The sequence below is a fragment of the Podarcis cretensis genome, assembly GCF_951804945.1.
Source record: "Podarcis cretensis genome assembly, chromosome: 5".
Lineage (NCBI taxonomy): Eukaryota > Metazoa > Chordata > Lepidosauria > Squamata > Lacertidae > Podarcis > Podarcis cretensis.
Genome location: NC_137174.1, coordinates 87,451,319 through 87,469,108, shown reverse-complemented (window position 1 = coordinate 87,469,108; position 17,790 = coordinate 87,451,319). Strand labels below are relative to the sequence as shown.

Below are 17,790 nucleotides of genomic sequence, written 5' to 3'. Positions count from 1 at the left end.
ATGAGCTTAATGTAAATGTTATAATTCCCAGGCGCATGTAGGATGCCACACTGAGCTATTATGGAATTACTGTGCTGAAAAGTGGGAGAATCAAACTTGCCACCCACACGAAACCGGTAAAGGCATCCCATCAAAATTCTGAATATCAGAAGCTGAGCAATAGTCCTGAGCATTTCACAGACAAATGAAATAGGGATTTGTAACACCCCATTCTCATCCTTAGGAGAATTGGCACCAGCTGCCCGACTGCTGAATGTTCTCCTCAGGCTTTTGAATGCTCTGTTCATTTGGCCTGCAATTGTCTTGTCATCCCAGGAGTATGGCTGTTTTGGGATACAGGCATAATAGGACTATGGATCAGCTGCTCCAGTGTGTGCAATAGTGCACATGTGCATAGACTGTGCATGGAACTGTAGTGTTGATGTGCATTAGTGGTAAAAGCAGTGTGTCCTGTTTTGAGGTGCAACTGCTTAGGGAGCTCCATGCTACCTCTCCCCACCCCCAAATGTATTGAAGAAAACATTCCCCAGTGCAGCCAAGCCATCCACCATGGAAGCTGTTCTCCGCTGTTTGTTTGCCACCATGGAAGGTACTGTAGAGTTCTTCCATGTAAGGAGGGACTCTGCCCCTTTGTTTCTGATGTAAGTGGCTCCAGTATAGGGGTATGGCTGTGGTATATATCATTTGAGTGTGGTAGGGGGGCTAGATCTAGCCCACATGGTGCTATAATCCCCCTCATGCAGTCTTTCGGCATAGTGGAGGACGAATGAAGAATGATATCTCTGGCAACTAATCCAGAGTGTGGCAGCTAGACTGGTGACTGGCAGCAGCTGCTGGGACCATAAACAAAACTGCATTGGCTCCTAGTATGTTTCTGAGTGTTGGTGCTGACCTCTAAAGCCTTAAACTTCTTCAGCCCAGTATACCTAAGGAGCCTCTCCACCCCCATTATTCAGCCCGGACACTGAGCTCCAGCTCCAAGGGTCTTCTGGTGGTTCCCTCACGATAAGAAAACCAGGCAGAGGGCTTTCTCAGTATTTGCACCCACCCTGTGGAATGCCCTCCCTTCAGATTGCAAGGAAATAAACAACTATCTGACTTTTAGAAGACATCTCAAGGCAGCCCTGTAAAGGGAAGCTTTTAGTGTTTGATGTCTTACGTTTTGTTGGGAGCCGCCCAGAGTGGCTGGGGCAACCCAGTCAAATGGGCAGCAAATAAAGTAAGTTGGTGACATACTTTTCAGACATGAATCATTTCGGGACACAGTAATTCAGTTTTACTAGCAAACCAGAGGTCAAATTAACCCCTTTCCAGCCCTGGGAGGAGCATGGGAGCATTTGCGCAACACACCGACACACTAACATGCCACGACACACAGTTTGGAAAGCTCTGCACTACAGGGAAAAGGAAACTTTTGACAATGCATTACCCTGTGGGCAAAACAGGGACAAAATAAGGATTGTGATTTATCTGGGACAAATGGAAAAATGGAGAAATAGGAATGGTGGGAGTGTCTGCCCGAGAACGACATACAGAATAGCAATCAGATAGTGTGTGCGTACCAGACCCAAATGCCACAGACCTGCCATTATAGTGGCTTATGGGAGAGTAGATGCAGGAAGCCAGAAGTGATGATAGAAGCCTAGACCTCTGTGTGCATACTTAGAGTAAGCTGCAGCCCTATTGCACCCATGCACATGCACATGCACGCACACACACACACACACACACACACACACACACACCCTCTTCTGGTTCACAGCAGGGAGTAAGCCATGCCAAAAGCGGTTTGCAATTGCGAATGAGCAGCCTGCTTCCGGCAGAGTGGGTGTCCCTTGAATTTGTGTCGCCCAAGGCAGCTGCCTGCCTGGGGAAAGAGGGTCTGTAAGCTGTATTGAGGTGCCACAACATAGTCTCTCGACACCCTAAAGGGCGTGAAGAATCTGGCGGAACCCTGACCTCGTGCTCCCATTTTATTTTTTGCCGTTTTGCATATCTGCGTCTGTTTGGCTTTTTCCTTTTAAGCATGGCTGCACCCTTGACAATTCAAGCCTAAAAGGTCATCTTAATTAATATTTCTGGATTAGTGGGATGGCAGACGCGGCGGTTGCTGGTAACAGCAGAGATGGAGCCTTGCTCAGAAAATGGCTTTCCAGGCTGGTGCTCTGGAGCAGAAACATTGCAATCAGGCAGCCTGATATAATTAGAAACGTGCTGGTTTATTTTTTTTTGCAAAAAATTAAAAAAGATCGCAGGGAGAAGTGTTCCTTTCCTTTTTTTTAATTTGAGGAATTTCCATTGGTTTTCTGCGTGTTGCTGGCATTGCTTCTCCCCACTGGTTTTATACTGTACTGGTTAGCTCAGCAGTGTGGATTGACATGGTGTAAGTAGGGTAGCATTAAAGGGCTACCTGCCCCAGTCTAAACGGGGGTACATAGCCTGAAATATGATGTAATATATTGTCATAATATTGCAGTGAATCATCCCATTCTTGGAGTGGTGAGAAACATCAGGGGCACCTGTGCTTAGCTAGGCTTAGGCTTCCTTGGCATGAAAGTCAGTGGAAACTGTGGTGTCGTTAGGATATATGGTTTTATTCACAACCTGAGCATAGGCTCACAGCATTGACACTCTGCCAGATCTTCCTTTCCCATTCAGTTTCCAAGGGAGCCCCCCAGCTGTGGCTCAGGTTCGCACAGAACAGACATGTCTCTGTGTCTCCAGCTTCCATCATTGGTCCAACCCACACAAAGAATTCTCCCCTTTGTCCGATTGTGTGGCATCCAGTCAGGTGAGATGGAGACAGCCCCCCCCCATACGCCTCTATGGCAACAGAGCTCACTCTTTCAAGATGCAAATGGCAGGTCCTTAGCTGAGCTTGACAAAGGAACTGGCCTATGACTGGTTCAACAATCTTGCTTCTATAGCTTCTAGTCTTCTGTACACAGACTTCCAGGTTTGGAAGGGACCTACGGTGTCACACAGACCATTCGCCCAAACCCATAACAGTGTTAATCTTAGAAAGATTATACATGTTGTCAAGGTAGTACATACCACCTTGTTTAAGAGGCTTTGTGAGGACAGTAGACCAGGCAAGGTGAACGCTGTTGCACCTTCTCATTGGTTCTTTGCCTGCAGGCTAGCAAAGCAATGTACTTTCAGGCATTGACTACTGGTTGTGGCGGAGGGAAAATATTGGCACTAGCAGCCAAAAAGATTTTCGACCCAGCAGGCCTGAGTCAAAAGATGGCATCTGTTCTAAAACCAATGTGGGCAATGAGAACTTGAAATTTTAGCTAGCTAATCGATCTCTCAGCCTTTATATTCAGTTTCAATGTGCCTGGTGTCATTTTGGGGGCAAAGTACAGAAGTGGGATTCTTCCCGGGACACAGCAATTTATTGGGCTGTAGACTGGCTTTGTGGGTATTGAAGATGCTAATATAATGTCCCTGGTTGGGGGTGGAGGGGATGCGGTGGGTGAGCAGGGGGAGGAGGAGCAAAGAGGATATCCAGCCATGGAGGGAGGCCTTGGCAGCACCCAAGGGAAACATCAGGAGAACATTGGGACCCCGTGGAAGATCTCTGGGCAAGCAGGATGAAGGAGGAATTATGGGTTATTGGGTTGTTGTTTTTATTTTGATTGTGTATTTTGTGGTTTTATATTCTGATTTTTTTCTCTGAACCGTCCTGAGACCTGCGGGTATAGAGAGGTATATAAATTCAATCCATCCATCCATCCATCCATCAACCAATATTTTCCCAAGTGAGACCCATGCCAAAGAGCCCTTATACGGAAGTCCTTTCTGCAAACAGACATAAAGTCAAGCAGAGCTCGCGAGGGATCTAGAAGAGAGTGGTTGTTGCCAAAAAATTTTCCAAGGGCCAGATAGTGGTGTCCAGAAGGCCACATTTGGCCCCGCAGGCCAGGGCTGAGGTTCCCCACCTTGGCCTGTAACAAATATTCGAAGGGGAGAGGCAGACAGAGGCAGAAAGGGAAAGATGGAGGCTAATACTGTTGCCCAATACTTGACATTTGTTACAGTTGGTAGTAAGAAGAAAAACCAACAATCATGTGGGAAAAGGTTGGTTTTGAGGAAGGAGTTGTGTTGGAAAAGCACCAGAGCTATGTGGGAGGAAGGACCTATGATCACAAGGGGCTTGCCGTGTGGTGTCTGGCCCCCACGTGGTTGCATTTTAGATGGCCAGCCACATGTCTGCTGTGTGGTTTGTGGTTTTTGCTTGCGCTAGTGTCTGCTCGGTTCTGATACCTCAGTTCCCATAGTGGTGGAAAGACAAATAAAGGTATTTGGGTGGGAAAAGGTAATAGCAAGCCCCCTGGTGTTTGTCTGTGAAATGAGCTGTGCGGGGGAAGGTAGAGATTTGCTAAATGGAATGTAGCACATCGCTATAAGCAGCAAAATCCCAAGTTCCATAATCTATATAAAAAAGTGACTATATTTGGTCTGAGATTATGCTCTGCTTATGCTGCGCTGGTCTCCATTTAAGCTTTTCTGAATAATTTACAGAGCTCCATTAAACGCTTTCATATTTTGATTCCTAAATGCCAGTGAACATTTCCTGAGCTATTTCAGCTCCCTGTATTCCATGGCACAGTGCTGGTCTCTCCAGCTCTCTGGTCTCTGGGATTCTAGTTTGTAGTACTAAGCAATTTGCAATTTCTCCCCTCGCCCCATCCAGACAAAGCAAGTATAGCCAAGGCCAGTTCAAGACTGGTTTCCTTAAGAGGCCATTTCACAGAGTTGGAACTTGGGGTGCTGTTCTGCAGCCCCCTCTGTTGGCCTGGTTGGGTCCTGCTCCTGTTTTGGCACGTCCATCCAGATCTGCCCCCTCCAGCTCCCATGCTTCCTCGCCATTATTATAGACCAGTCTGTCCCTAATTGATGACCTGCAGGTGATCCTAGAATCCTAGAATTGTAGTGTTGGAAGGGACCACGATGGTCATCTGGTCCAACATTGTGCAATGTAGGAAGCTTTTGCTCGAACCCACAACCCTGAGGTTTAAGAGTGTCATGCTTTACTGACTGAGCCATGCTGGGCATCCAGCAGGGGCTGGTGGGAATTGTAGTCCAACAACTCTAAATATTCTTTTAACAGCTCTGTTGCAGCAGGTTGAAATGGATTGTCCCTTCCTGGCACACGCTTTTAATGCTTACAGGAGAAGATAGAATCCGGACATGTATCATTGATTGTGAGTTCTCAACTGGCGCTTACTTGGTGTGGTACAGGGGTGTGTGATCTTGCGAAAGGACTTAATGGATGTGCGAGAAGTGTTGACACGCTTTCATGTCCTCTAACTTGCTGTATTTATCTGAAGCTCAGGCTAGCAATATTTTTATACAAAGATGGTCTGATGGTAGGGGGAAGGTGTCAAGAATAATGAAGAATCATTATTCCATTGAAAGCTGTGTGGGTAAAAGCAGAATCAAGGACCAGCCCGTTGTTAGCGTGAACGAAGACTAAACGTGTGTTTCCCCCCCTTTTTCTTTCTGCATTTGCTAATAACTAGCATTCTGCTCCAGTTGCCATGGCTTTGGTGAAATTGCAACTGCTAGTGCCAGCTGCAAAAAGAGATGCCATTCATTGACTTGACATAAGCTGCTAGGCTTCTTTGACTGACTGTGGTTATGCAAAACAGGAATAAAATATGCACACACACAGAGAGAGGGAGAGCATGCAACACAAAAATGCTTTTTAAAGATCTTGCTTTTTGTTTCTAGAAAATGGGTGCACAGGTGGACTCTAAAGAAGGCAGCCTTAGGTCCTTGTTGGAGCACAGGCTCTTGCATGCTGAACATCCTAGGTCCAACCCGTGGCTGTTTTAGGATCAAAGAGAACTGGAGATGATAGGGAGCTATTGCCTGTGAGTGAAAATGCAGACTCACTGCACCAGTGATCAGATGTGGTATATTTAAAAATGGCTACCTACTCACAGGTTGTGAGAATTCATTAAATCAGATCCCATAGGCACTGCCTCTGGTGATGTAGCTACCTGTCCTAAGCGCCTAGATGGCTGTGGTCTTGCACCAGAATGAAATGCACTGGAACATGCAGCAGAACATGCATCTGATGCAGCAGAACTGGCAATCTTTATTGCATAGCAAAAGACAAAAAGACTTGTCCACAAGAATTTGTGTAAGAGTGTGTGTGTGTGTCTTGGACACTAACCAAACAAAAATGACTGGACATAGGGATAGCTGAGCTCTGCAGTGCTGGGGGGGGGGTCAAAATGATGAAATGCAGGTGTGAGGCAGAGTGTATTGTTTTTAAACGGGTGCATGTGCAGCAGCAATTGGTGTTATCAGGTTTTGATCCGTGTCCTTAGGTTCAAATCTGTGCTCAGGTATGAAGCTGCCTGGGAGGGCTTGGGAATGTTGCAATCTTCTTTCAATGGAGAAGGGTTGGGGAGCAGGAGGTGGGGAGGACACAGATCAATATCTGTGGTATGGATTGTGCACCTCGCTGTGTGTGGTGGATGCATGTAGCAGATTGTCTGGGCATGCCCTTAAGACAGAAGCTTTGACATGTGCTTGCTTGAACTGGAGATACTGAACTCTTGAGTCCAGCGCCCCAACTCCATGCATATTCCGCGTGAAAAAATGGAATGCATACTGTTTTAGTGCCTCCGTGCCCAGATGCTTCCATGCTCGCAGTGTGGAATATACACCATGCACACAAGTGCACACCTACCTCTCTCCCCTATGTGCTAATCTGCCCTAACTAAACCAGCAAATCCCTCTATCAGGGCTGCTACATCAGAGTATATCCCCCCCCCCCAAAAAAAACTTTGTTTTATGCAACTGCATAAGCCCACAGCTTGACAATAGCTCCTGGTTTTCCCCCTTTCCCTTTTCTTTTCCACTTTGTTCCTTGTTCCTTCTCTCTGCCAATAGGAGCCTGCTGCTCTAATGGCACAAAATGCCTTTCAGGTTATAGAAACATCCCACGTCTTTGTCCATTTTGAGCTGTGTGCTTCTGTTTGAATGTTGCTGGCCCCGCTGTGCTCCGCATTCCCCTCACCCTGTGGCATCTCCCCAGCTGAGAGGCCTTTAATGGCTTCATGGCTGGGCATTTCAGCCCAATCGCATCCTGGGAAGCTCTCTCTGTAGCCCACAGCGACGTGAAAGGCACCATTAAAAAAATCGATTCTGGTATCCCTTGCTGCGATGTGGTGCTGGTGACGGCAGCTGGCATGCAGGTTTGCCTTGGCATGGCCCCGTGCATAAAACATTTCTGATCTTGTGCAACATAAGAATGAAGCCTTCCATTCTCCCCTTGAACATTAAGACCAAAAAAAGGCTCTCCTTTGTTCCCCCCTACCCCCTAAGCAAAATGACTTTGAAACTGTGCTCTGGAGAAGCGTTGGGGTTCCTTAGAAGCTTAGCAGGGATTTATTGGTGATCTCAATAAAGAAAGTGTAGCTCCCCTGCGAAATGACATCTCCACTTATGACCGAACTACCCCCGCAGTGCCCAAGCACAAGGGGATGTTGGCTGTATCCTAAGGAATGGGTGAGCAGATGTCAAGAGCTACCTTTTATTTTATTTTTTTGCGCTGGAAGCTCTGAAGTCTTCGCTTCATAACAGAAGAAAAAATTATTCAGCATAGTCTGCCTTGTTCTGGCCTGAGCTTGCAGTACTTTACAAGAACCCAAAAAGACACAAAGCGTGCGGGCGCGCGCACACACACGCAGAGAGAGAGAGAGAGAGGGAGAGAAACACTGTCTTCTGCTCTAATAGAGCACTGCTTTTTGAGGGGAGGGCTTTTTGGAGTTGCTATTATTAAACGTGAGTCTGACAGTCTTGCTGGTGTGCTGCAAGGCACCTACAGATTTACCTGTAGAACCTGATTTGCGTTATTTTCACTCCTTTTATAAGGTTCCTAATTTATGTGGGGGGCAGTCCATGTAAACTGAGTTTGTGTCCCAGCAAAACATGTCCCCTAAATCTTTCACAGCTCACGTAGTTCCACTGCCAGTGAGTTGGGGTTTCTTGTTTTTTAGGTAGAAATCAATCCTTGGAGCTTGCAAACGCCAGCCAGTGAACGTTGAAGCAGGATTATAGACCGAGGATATGGCAGCTTTACCAACTGCACCCCCCCCATACTTAGTGACCTGGCCATTTCTTGCCACTGTTCGAACGTAGGCCCCCATACCCCTTCTCCTGTTCTTGACTTTTAACAGATGCAGTTTGCCCCAAACTGCTTGCATAAAATTAGGCCTTAGGGCAGAATGTTGCGTATCTCTCTCCCAGGTAGATCCTACCTGAGGTCACAAATGCATGGGAGATGTGGTTAGTGGGTGGCAAGACCATGAGAAGCATATCAAGATAGAACTGTGGTCATGGTAGCAATGAAAGGTCATCTGTTCTCCCATAGCTGTGAGGCAAAAAATTCCGCCCATCTAACACCACAGATGCAATTCTGACAAGGCTGGGCTTCAAACTGAGCCGAGTGGAGTTAACTTAGGAAGCAAATAGTTTAAAACAAGCAATGCTGATTGTATCTACATTGGGGAAAAGCTCATAATATCACAAGGTCACTGGCCAGAATGACCAGGCCCACCCCACCCCAGTTCCACACTCAGAACATGTCTGCTGGACAGTGACCCTCAGCACGAGCAAAACCTAATCTGATTTAAGATCTCACCTATCCTTTTCTCCAATGGGCTCACTATTTTGGGTGAGCTTAATGTGGGCGGCATTCTTGATTAATGTTTTTGTCACGTGGTAGTAGTGCTTTGTGGGTACTGATATGACCCTGCCTAAGAGTTAATGAGGGACACGGGTGGCGCTGTGGGTTAAACTACAGAGCCTAGGACTTGCCGATCAGAAGGTCGGTGATTCGAATCCCTGCAATGGGGTGAGCTCCCATTGCTCGGTCCCAGCTCCTGCCAACCTAGCAGTTCGAAAGCACATCTAAGTGCAAGTAGATAAACAGGTACCACTCCGGCGGGAAGGTAAACGGTGTTTCCATGTGCTGCTCTGGTTCGCCAGAAGCAACTTAGTCATGCTGGCCACATGACCCGGAAGCTGTACGCCGGCTCCCTCGGCCAATAAAGCGAGATGAGCGCTGCAACCTCAGAGTCGGCCACGACTAAACCTAATGGTCAGGGGTCCCTTTACCTTTACCTTTAAGAGTTTATGAGTGAAATTTCAATGGTGCCTAGGGATACTAATTTGCAGTTTTCAAAACAACACGTGGATGAAAGAAGAGTCGTCCTTCAAAATCTGCACTTCTCCAAATTTCGCTGTGCGAAGTAATAATGTGTAAAAAAAGAGTACGTGCTGGAATAAAGAGTGTGTGAAAATTCATTGATTAGGGGAAATTGGTTTGCAAAAATGTGAATATTCAGCAAATCTGTGTTTGATAATTCAGAAATGAGCTCCAATATGCAAATGAATTTTCATAAGGACTTCTTAAAAATAAAATTTGCTAACTTCCGTGGAAATGTGGAGAACTGAATTTAAGATTGGGAAAAATGAGAAACTGAAGATTTTCCCAGTACTTCTGGTGAAAGTTAGAAAGTGAGGCAACTTTGCTAGTAGTTTAGTTGTACATGGCTTCTCCTAGAGCACCTCATTTTGGTTTGTTATGGCATACAAAGCAAGAATCAACGTATGTCCTTAAGATGCTTTATATTTTGTTTTTTTGCACTTTTGAAAGATATGCAAGAGAAGGGGTTTTGACCCTTACTACGACGCTTGCCCCCCACCCTTCTGAACTCATTCTCTGCCCCCTGTCTCCCAGCGCACTGTAAAAGCACCCCTGGAAAATGCATACTGGCCGAATTTAACAAAGTTTTTATTTGTAGCCACTTTGCTACTGACCGTCTGAAATGCCTTTGTTTATTTCTCTTTAGGATCCTGCAGGCATCTTTGAACTCGTTGAACTTGTTGGCAATGGCACCTATGGGCAAGTCTATAAGGTAAGGCCTTCTGTGTTTTCCCGGAGCATGAGATCACATGCTAAGCATTCCTTGTGTATCTGTCTCTAATTTTTACTGGGCTCTGATTGTAAAGGAAGAATTAACTTCAGGGTGTTTATAGTTTCCTGCTCCCCGCCTTCCTAGTACCTGGTCCAAAAATGTACGATTGTGAAAGAGAACATTGTGTGCCAGTCTTGTGTTTCTATAAATATCTCTGGGAGTTTGTACCTATGCGTAAACATCTTTCAAACTGAAGAGAAATCTTCCCAAGCTGATGGACAACGGGTGTGGCTTCTTCCAGGTGAGAGCTACAGGTTGCCAAATCAATATTAATATTATTCATTGAATTTGTACACTGCCCTTCATCTGAAGATCCCAGGGCGATGATCAACACACAAATTGTATATTGATAAATTGCATATGAATAAATGGTATATTAATCGCAACCTGGGACCGGGTGTGCATGCCTCAACAGTTTTGCAGGTGCCAAAGATGGTTCAGGAGGGATTCTCCTCTTCTGTCTTTTCATCACCCACCTCACCCTCCTATTTCCAGAAAAGCAAAATGAGCCCTATTTGCTGTGGTAAGTGGGAGATGAGGGCCAGTGAAGGGACCCTGATTGGAAGCAACGGAGCAGCCTAAGTCCTTTTTCCTGTTGTCCACTTATTAGAGATGGGCATGGCTTGCGGTCTACGAAATTCCTAGTGGTGTGTTGTGAGGACGACATTCGTTCCAGTGTCTGAGTATCTACAGTTCAGGGTTGCGAAGCTCCCTCCTCACAGTCGTTTGCCTGTCACTTTCATTGTTCGGATTTCCTTGACCGCCGAAGACATGTCTCTTTACTCTGGCCTTTGGCATTTGAGATGCATGCAATTAAGACCTTGTGTTTGCAAGTAATAATAATCACTCTGTTTTAATGTGTTTTAAATTGTTGTGATACTCTGTGGGACCTTAGGTCGAAGGGCAGCTGATAATAATAATAATAATAATAATAATATTGCCTGTCTCATGCAACATGACACCATTATAAGTTGATGGGTTTTCTGTTTACGGTCATGGGGTGTGTCTCCCTCAGGCTGTCTACCTCCGTTTGTGATTCTCATCTCCTTAAAGTTCAGGTAGCAAATACATATAGTTCCCTGGGTTCCTGCACTTTATATAGTTATTTATTTTTGTTTTCTTACTCTCCTGTCCCACCTTACTTCCATAATGGGACCCAAGGCAGCATACATGGGATTCCCAAGCACTAACCAGACCCAGACTGGCTTTAAAAAGATAGCTCAGTCAGTAGAGCGTAAGACTCTTAATCTCAAGGTTGTGGGTTCAAGCCCCATGTTGGTCAGAAAGACTCCTTACAGGGGGTTGGACTAGATGACGCTTGTGGTCCCCCAACTCCACAATTCACTGAGCCTGTGATTCTAAGGTTCATGTACCTCAAGAACAGGGCCCCGAATGTTGCAGCAGAGGGAGAGAAGGGATGCAGGGCTCTTCCATTGGCTCTACTGAAAAACCATCTCCATCGGGCTTCTTCTTCCCTCAGCTGTCACCTGGCAGCAGCCATCCAATCAGGCTGCAGCAAAGGAAGATAATAGGAAGCAGGAGCTCTGTTAGACTCCTTCACTCTCGGAACGGTTTGCATCACAGCTGGTCGCTATAACAACCGGAACTTTAAGAATTGGTGGCTGAGTTTCATTGTTTTCCTCTTCCCTCCCCACCCCCTTTCCTTTTGTGTTGTGTCCTTTGAATTCCAAACCTGAAGGTGGGGACTGTAAAATAAACTGACATGTAATCCTCTCTGGGAGACTTTGGCCAAAGAGTGGAGTAAAAAAATGCTTTAAATAAATAAAATCTCCCATTGCTGCTCCTCCTAATCTCTTAAAAGAGCAGAGTAGTTGTTCTTGACTATTCCCTTTGCTGTGCTCAGAGAGGGAAGGCATGCAGACAGAGGTTCTGGGTGGCCTGCGGAACTCTTAATCCCAAGCAGAGTTTCATAAGATGTTGCATGATCATTTGATGGAGGGCTAATTCTCATTAGGTCTTGGGGTTAAGATTTTAAAGCTGTTGGATTTGAGTGCATATTTTGCAATGTTTTTTTAATATAAAAAAACCTGGATATGGTTTTATAAAATGGTAACTCTCCCTTAGCCTTAAACTGGAGGCAAGATTAACCAGTCATTTGTACAGGTTTTTTTTTGGATTTCCCCTCTAAACCAATGCTTGTGAAGGCGATCTCTTTGGCATTTATGTTTTAAGATGTGACAATACTCCCGCCCCCCCTTCCCTTTGTGCCCCCTCCAAATAAAAGAGGCAAGTGGAGTGTGCTGCTGATCTGTCAGCAAATATTTATTCTGAATTCTGGTTTCTACATCCTCCGATTGCTGTAGGCTAATCCCTTCAGCAAAGATGATAGGAGAGGGAAAGTGAACCAAGACTGAACAGAAACTTCTGGAGTTCTTCAGAAGTGTGAATTTCTAAAATAGCGTTAAACCCTCCTCTTTTATATCTCAGTGCAGGAGACATTTCTACTGAGTTGCTATTTTTTCTCTCCCTATATTGTTTAATTTCAAAACTGCTCTGCCCCGGTTTGCTGAAGCTAAGAGCATTAGAGTGATGTCTAAACAGTTTCTCTCTGCTGGTAAAATAACTGTAGAGGTTGACCTAGTTCTAAACATGTGCATATTTCTAATAACTGCTGCTGGAAAATGTGACTACAACATCCTTTTGAAAGCTTAATGTTTCAACGGAAAAGCAGAATGGGAAATGTTATCATGCAAAGCTTGTTTTGCTTTCCCCATTTTATTGAAGTTTTACTGTTTACACTTTAGACTTTGATTGCAACCTTTAGCATCCATTATTTCAGCAAAAAGTAAATACTTAAGAGTGGGGGGGGGGTTGCACAGAGATTTCTGTCACCTATCTCCAGATTCTAGCTATTTTATTAGGTTATTTTTGTGAAGAAATCAGCAAGAGCACCTGCACCTATTTTAAAATTATTCAGGCACCAGGGCTGGCCCTGGACATTTTGCTAGCAGAAGTTGGATAGCTCAGTTGGTTAGAATGTGGTGCTGATAACCCCAAGGTTACAGGTTCGATCCTATATGGGACAGCTGCATTGTAGGGGGTTGGGCTAGAATCCTCAGGATTCCAACTCTACAGTTCTATGATTTTAAGGTAGGACAGGAAACGGCACCTTACCCAAGCCAAGGTGCTTAGTACCCAGCGCTCATCAAGTCATTTTTGACACCCAAGGCAGAACATTTCCTACCTCCTCAGCAGTAAAAATACCAGTAGCAATAAATTCATCATTCGGCTTTCAGTCATTGTTATGTACTGAGTTGAATAGGATCCAAAAGGAAGCAGTCTGATTGGTCCTAGAACAATAGGATTCAGAATGCAGCAGTCTGATTGGTCCTAGAACAATAGGATCCAGAATGCAGCAGTCTGATTGGTCCACAGGAGCCACCCAATCCAACTCCAGGTGGAAGGGAATCCGCAACCTGATAGGCCTACAGGAGAATCCCAGAATTAGCCAATCACGTGGGGCCCATTGTGTAAATAATGTATATAAGGCAGACATTCAGGGGAAACTTCCATTCCATCACCCCTATGAGCTGAATAAAGACCATGAAATCCACTCTCGACTCTTAAGTATATTTGACTGGTGATGAAGGTGGGATCCCGCTGAGCTGACCACCACACACAGTGCTCAACTCTCTGTGACCCCATGAACCAGAATTTCTTCTCAAAGCTTCTCCTTTTGTCCATGGAGTGTTCATGGCAAAATACTAGAGTGGGTTGCCAGTTCCTTCTCCAAACAATAAATTAAATAACTATAAATTTATGGCTCCTTCATGACACCCCCTGCAATGAGTCTCTTGGGGTCCCTTTCTAACTCTACAATTCTATGATTCTAAGTGGCTGACTCAGTCTGCCTAATGTTAGGACTGGCCCCGTAGAAGCACTTGGTGTGGTTGACACACAGCTAAATGTTGCACTGGGTTTGAGTGTCGAATATTATTTCTAAAGAGATCAGTAGAGGAAAACGTGGTAAGGCACCATCGCTCATCTGACCTCCGACTGGTCACATTGGTGCTTACTGGGAGGTATGAGATAGTGGAAAGGTTGTTACGGTGCAAACACACTGACAGGAGTACCAGAGTATGCACATCCATGCACATGTAGTGTGCAGCCTGCTGTTTTTAGGGCTGGCACTGGTTAGGTTTACAGTGGTGCCTCGCAAGACGAAATTAATTCGTTCCGCAAGTTTTTTCTTCTTGTGAGTTTTTCGTCTTGCGAAGCACGGTTTCCCATAGGAATGCATTGAAAATCAATCAATGCGTTCCTATGGAGACCGTCCGGGGACAGAGGGGAAGGCGCGCGTCTTCCCCTCTGTCCCCTCTTTTGAAGCAAGGGGTGGAGGGGAGAAGATCGCTTCTCCCCGTTGCCGCCCCTTGGTTCAAAAGGGGTCCGGGGACAGAGGGGAAGGCGCGCACGCCTTCCCCTCTGTCCCCGGAGATTGCGGGGCTGGCAACGGGGAGAAGCGATCTTCTCCCCGTTGCCGCCCCTTGCTTCAAAAGAGGTCCGGGGACAGCGGGGAAGACGCGCTGCGCTTCTCCGCTATCCCCGGAGCTTGCGGGGCAAGCTTCGTTATGCAAAGCAAGCCCATAGGGAGATGCGTCTTGTGAAGCGGCTAAGAAAACGAAAAACTCCTTCGTCTAGCGAGTTTTTCTTCCGAGGCGTTCGTCTTGCGGGGCACCATTGTATTTTGAACTGTTGATAATCCTTAGGGATAGAATATCTTCGTTCTTTTGGCTAAGTTTGCTTTTAAATTGGCGAAGGACAAGACTGTAGTATAGCAGGCAGAGAGAAGAAGCTTCAGCAATGTAGAACTGCAGGAAAGGGAACATGCAGATGTCATTGGTGTGTTTACAAGAATGTCCATGCTTCATCTATGCAATGCAGAAAGGGAGGCAAAATGAAAGAGGGGTTTCAGATCAGCCTTCCCCAACCTGGTGCCCTCCAGATATTTTGGGCTACAGCTCCCATCATCCCTGATAATTAGCAATGCTGACTGGGGCTCATGGGCGCTGAAGTCCAAAACATCGGGAAGACACCAGGTTGGGAAATTCTTTGTTTAGATGCCTGAATGAATTTGTATGTGGGAGTCTCATTGGACTCTTGTTAACACCACCACCACCAACAACAAAAAGCAATTCGTCTTGAGGAAGTGACATGAGGAGAAAGACAGGGATCCTTATTGATAGTGGCAGTGGCTGTGGTATTTTTGTTCCGAAGATGTTTAGAGCAGGCATAGGCAAACTCTGCCCTCCAGATGTTTTGGGACTACAACTCCCATCATCCCTATCTAACAAGACCAGTCGTCAGGGATGATGGGAGTTGTAGTCCCAAAACATCTGGAGGGCCGAGTTTGCCTATGCCTGGCTTAGAGCAACACATTGTTATGCCATCACGTAGCCTAGGGATGGAGAACCTACGTCCCTCTAAATGTTGTTGGACTCCAGTTTGCATCAGCTCCATCCAGCATGGCAAGTGGTCAGGAAATGATGGGAGTTGTAGTCTAGCAACCTTGGGGGGGGGGAGCAAATGCTCCCCATCCCTGATGTAGCGTCATTTTGGGGGAAGCATAGTGGCTGCCAGGATAACCACCACTGTTGAAGCAGGAGAGGGAAAGATGGCGGCAAAACATGCAATAGATGTGGGCCCATTCATCCCCCAAAAGTCTTTCAAAATTTGGCTGAAATTTCTCCTTGGAGCTTTGGAGGGGTAGACCAGCTTCATTGTTTGTTCATTTGTAACTTCAGGGATTACCATTTGTTGTTGTTGTTTAGTCATTTAGTCGTGTCCGACTCTTCGTGACCCCATGGACCAGAGCACACCAGGCACTTCTGTCTTCCACTACCTTCTGCAGTTTGGTCAAACACATGCTGGTAGCTTCGAGAACACTATCCAACCATCTCGTCCTCTGTCGTCCCCTTCTCCTTGTGCCCTCCATCTTTCCCAACATCAGGGTCTTTTCCAAGGAGTCTTCTCTTCTCATCAGGTAGCCAAAGTATTGGAGCCTCAGCTTCAGGATCTGTCCTTCCAGTGAGCACTCAGGGCTGATTTCCTTCAGAATGGATAGGTTTGATCTTCTTGCAGTCCATGGGACTCTCAAGAGTCTCCTCCAGCACCATAATTCAAAAGCATCAATTCTTCGGCGATCAACCTTCTTTATAGTCCAGCTCTCACTTCCATACATCACTACTGGGAAAACCAAAGCTTTAGCAGCAACTGAAAAGAAAGTCATCAAAAGTGTTGCATCCCATATTTGTTCCTTTCCACACACCTCCCCTTTTCAAGAAGGTGATAGACGACACCGTTCCTTCTGCAGGACAACAGCAAAATCTTCTGCATTAATGGGTGAGCAACCTACCCTGGGGCAGACCTCCCTTGCTTGTCATTGGGACCCCACCAATAAGTGGAGTTGGAGGGAAGAATTTGCAGGGTTTGCTGGGCAGGTTGGAAGCTGCTCAATTAAAACCTGAGAAAACAAATGGGCTCTGCAGTGCTTGTCTGGTTCTTGAACTGAGTAGTATATAAGCCCCCTGAACTTCATGCCTACCAGCCCATAATCATGGTGAAATCACCACCAGGCCTTGAAAACAGGGTGTGTTGTATTGGTTTTCTGTTCAGCACGTTGCATACCATATGAGAACTAAATAAGTGTATCTTTCTTTAAATTTCAGTGCTATTAATCTGTCCAGCAAAGACTGAAGCCACCAAATCTATTTATTTCTTTTTCATTGTACATTTACGGGATTGCTTTGGCTCCCTGGATCTATCAATGACCTGGGAGGGCAGCTCCTCTTGACTGTGACCTGAATTCCCTTCCTAAATTTCCATTAGCACAGGGGTCAGCAGACTTTTTCAGCAGGGGGTCGGTCCACTGTTCCTCCGACGGTGTGGGGGTCCGGACTATATTTTAAAAATAATAATAATAAATGAACAAATTCTTATGCCCCACAAATAACCCAGAGATGCATTTTAATTAAAAGGACACATTCTACTCATGTAAAAACATGCTGATTCCCTGACCGTCTGCGGGCTGGATTGAGAAGGTGATTGGGCCGGATCCGGCCCCTGGGCCTTAGTTTGCCTACCCATGCATTAGCAGATGAGGGTTTAGAGGTCAGGCCTCGGAACGTGGAGGGGGACTGTGGACAAATAGTGGAAAAATCTCTCTCTTGGCTGGAAATAATCCTGTAAGTGTGTGGCTTAACCACAGGTTGGTCATTCCAGAGCGGATGAATGAATCCTCATTCCTTCCAGCATCACAGCTTAATCGGAATAATTTTTGCTTGAATGAGAGTAGACCTCGGTGGCGGCTTATCTCTTCTTCTTTTTTTTAATTGAATCGAGCAGGTTGTTTCATTATTTAACAATAACAAACAAGCTTTGGTTGTGCCTCTGATCTATTTATGATGTTGTCGTGTTAATTTTCTAGCTTCTTAAAATTGATGAAATGGCTTGGGTGGCTGACAATAAATCACTAGGCCTGGTCTGTTTTTTTTTGCAAACGGAAAGCCTTCCTTGCCAGTGATAATGTGGCAGTTGTAGAAATCTCGCTGATCTACTTCACCTTCTTTAAAAAATATATCTGGATTTACTGAACCGTATTTGACCTCTTTTGCTCCTCCAAGGAATGATTTTAGGGTAGCAAGCACATTAATTGTAGTGAGATATGCTATAGGCAATAATTTTTGCTTCTCATCTGTGCAAGTGGGAGGAATTATTTAACCTTGAAGCGGGTTCACTCAGGGTGTGTGCATTTGTGTGTGTGTGTTCT

At 45.7% G+C, this 17,790-nt stretch overlaps 1 protein-coding gene across 8 annotated transcripts in view; it reads left to right on the top strand.

Moving 5' to 3' along the window:
- Window positions 1-17,790, top strand: part of TNIK (TRAF2 and NCK interacting kinase) — a 291,721-nt gene that overhangs the window by 38,300 nt on the left and 235,631 nt on the right. For all 8 annotated transcript variants that reach the window (XR_013839361.1, XM_079977596.1, XM_079977594.1 and 5 more), the window contains exon 2: window positions 9,879-9,944. Coding sequence is in view for 7 of the 8 variants with exons in the window: in XM_079977596.1 (XP_079833722.1) it covers window positions 9,879-9,944 (66 nt within the window). In the remaining variant the exon portion in view is untranslated. The remainder of the gene's footprint in view (window positions 1-9,878; window positions 9,945-17,790) is intronic.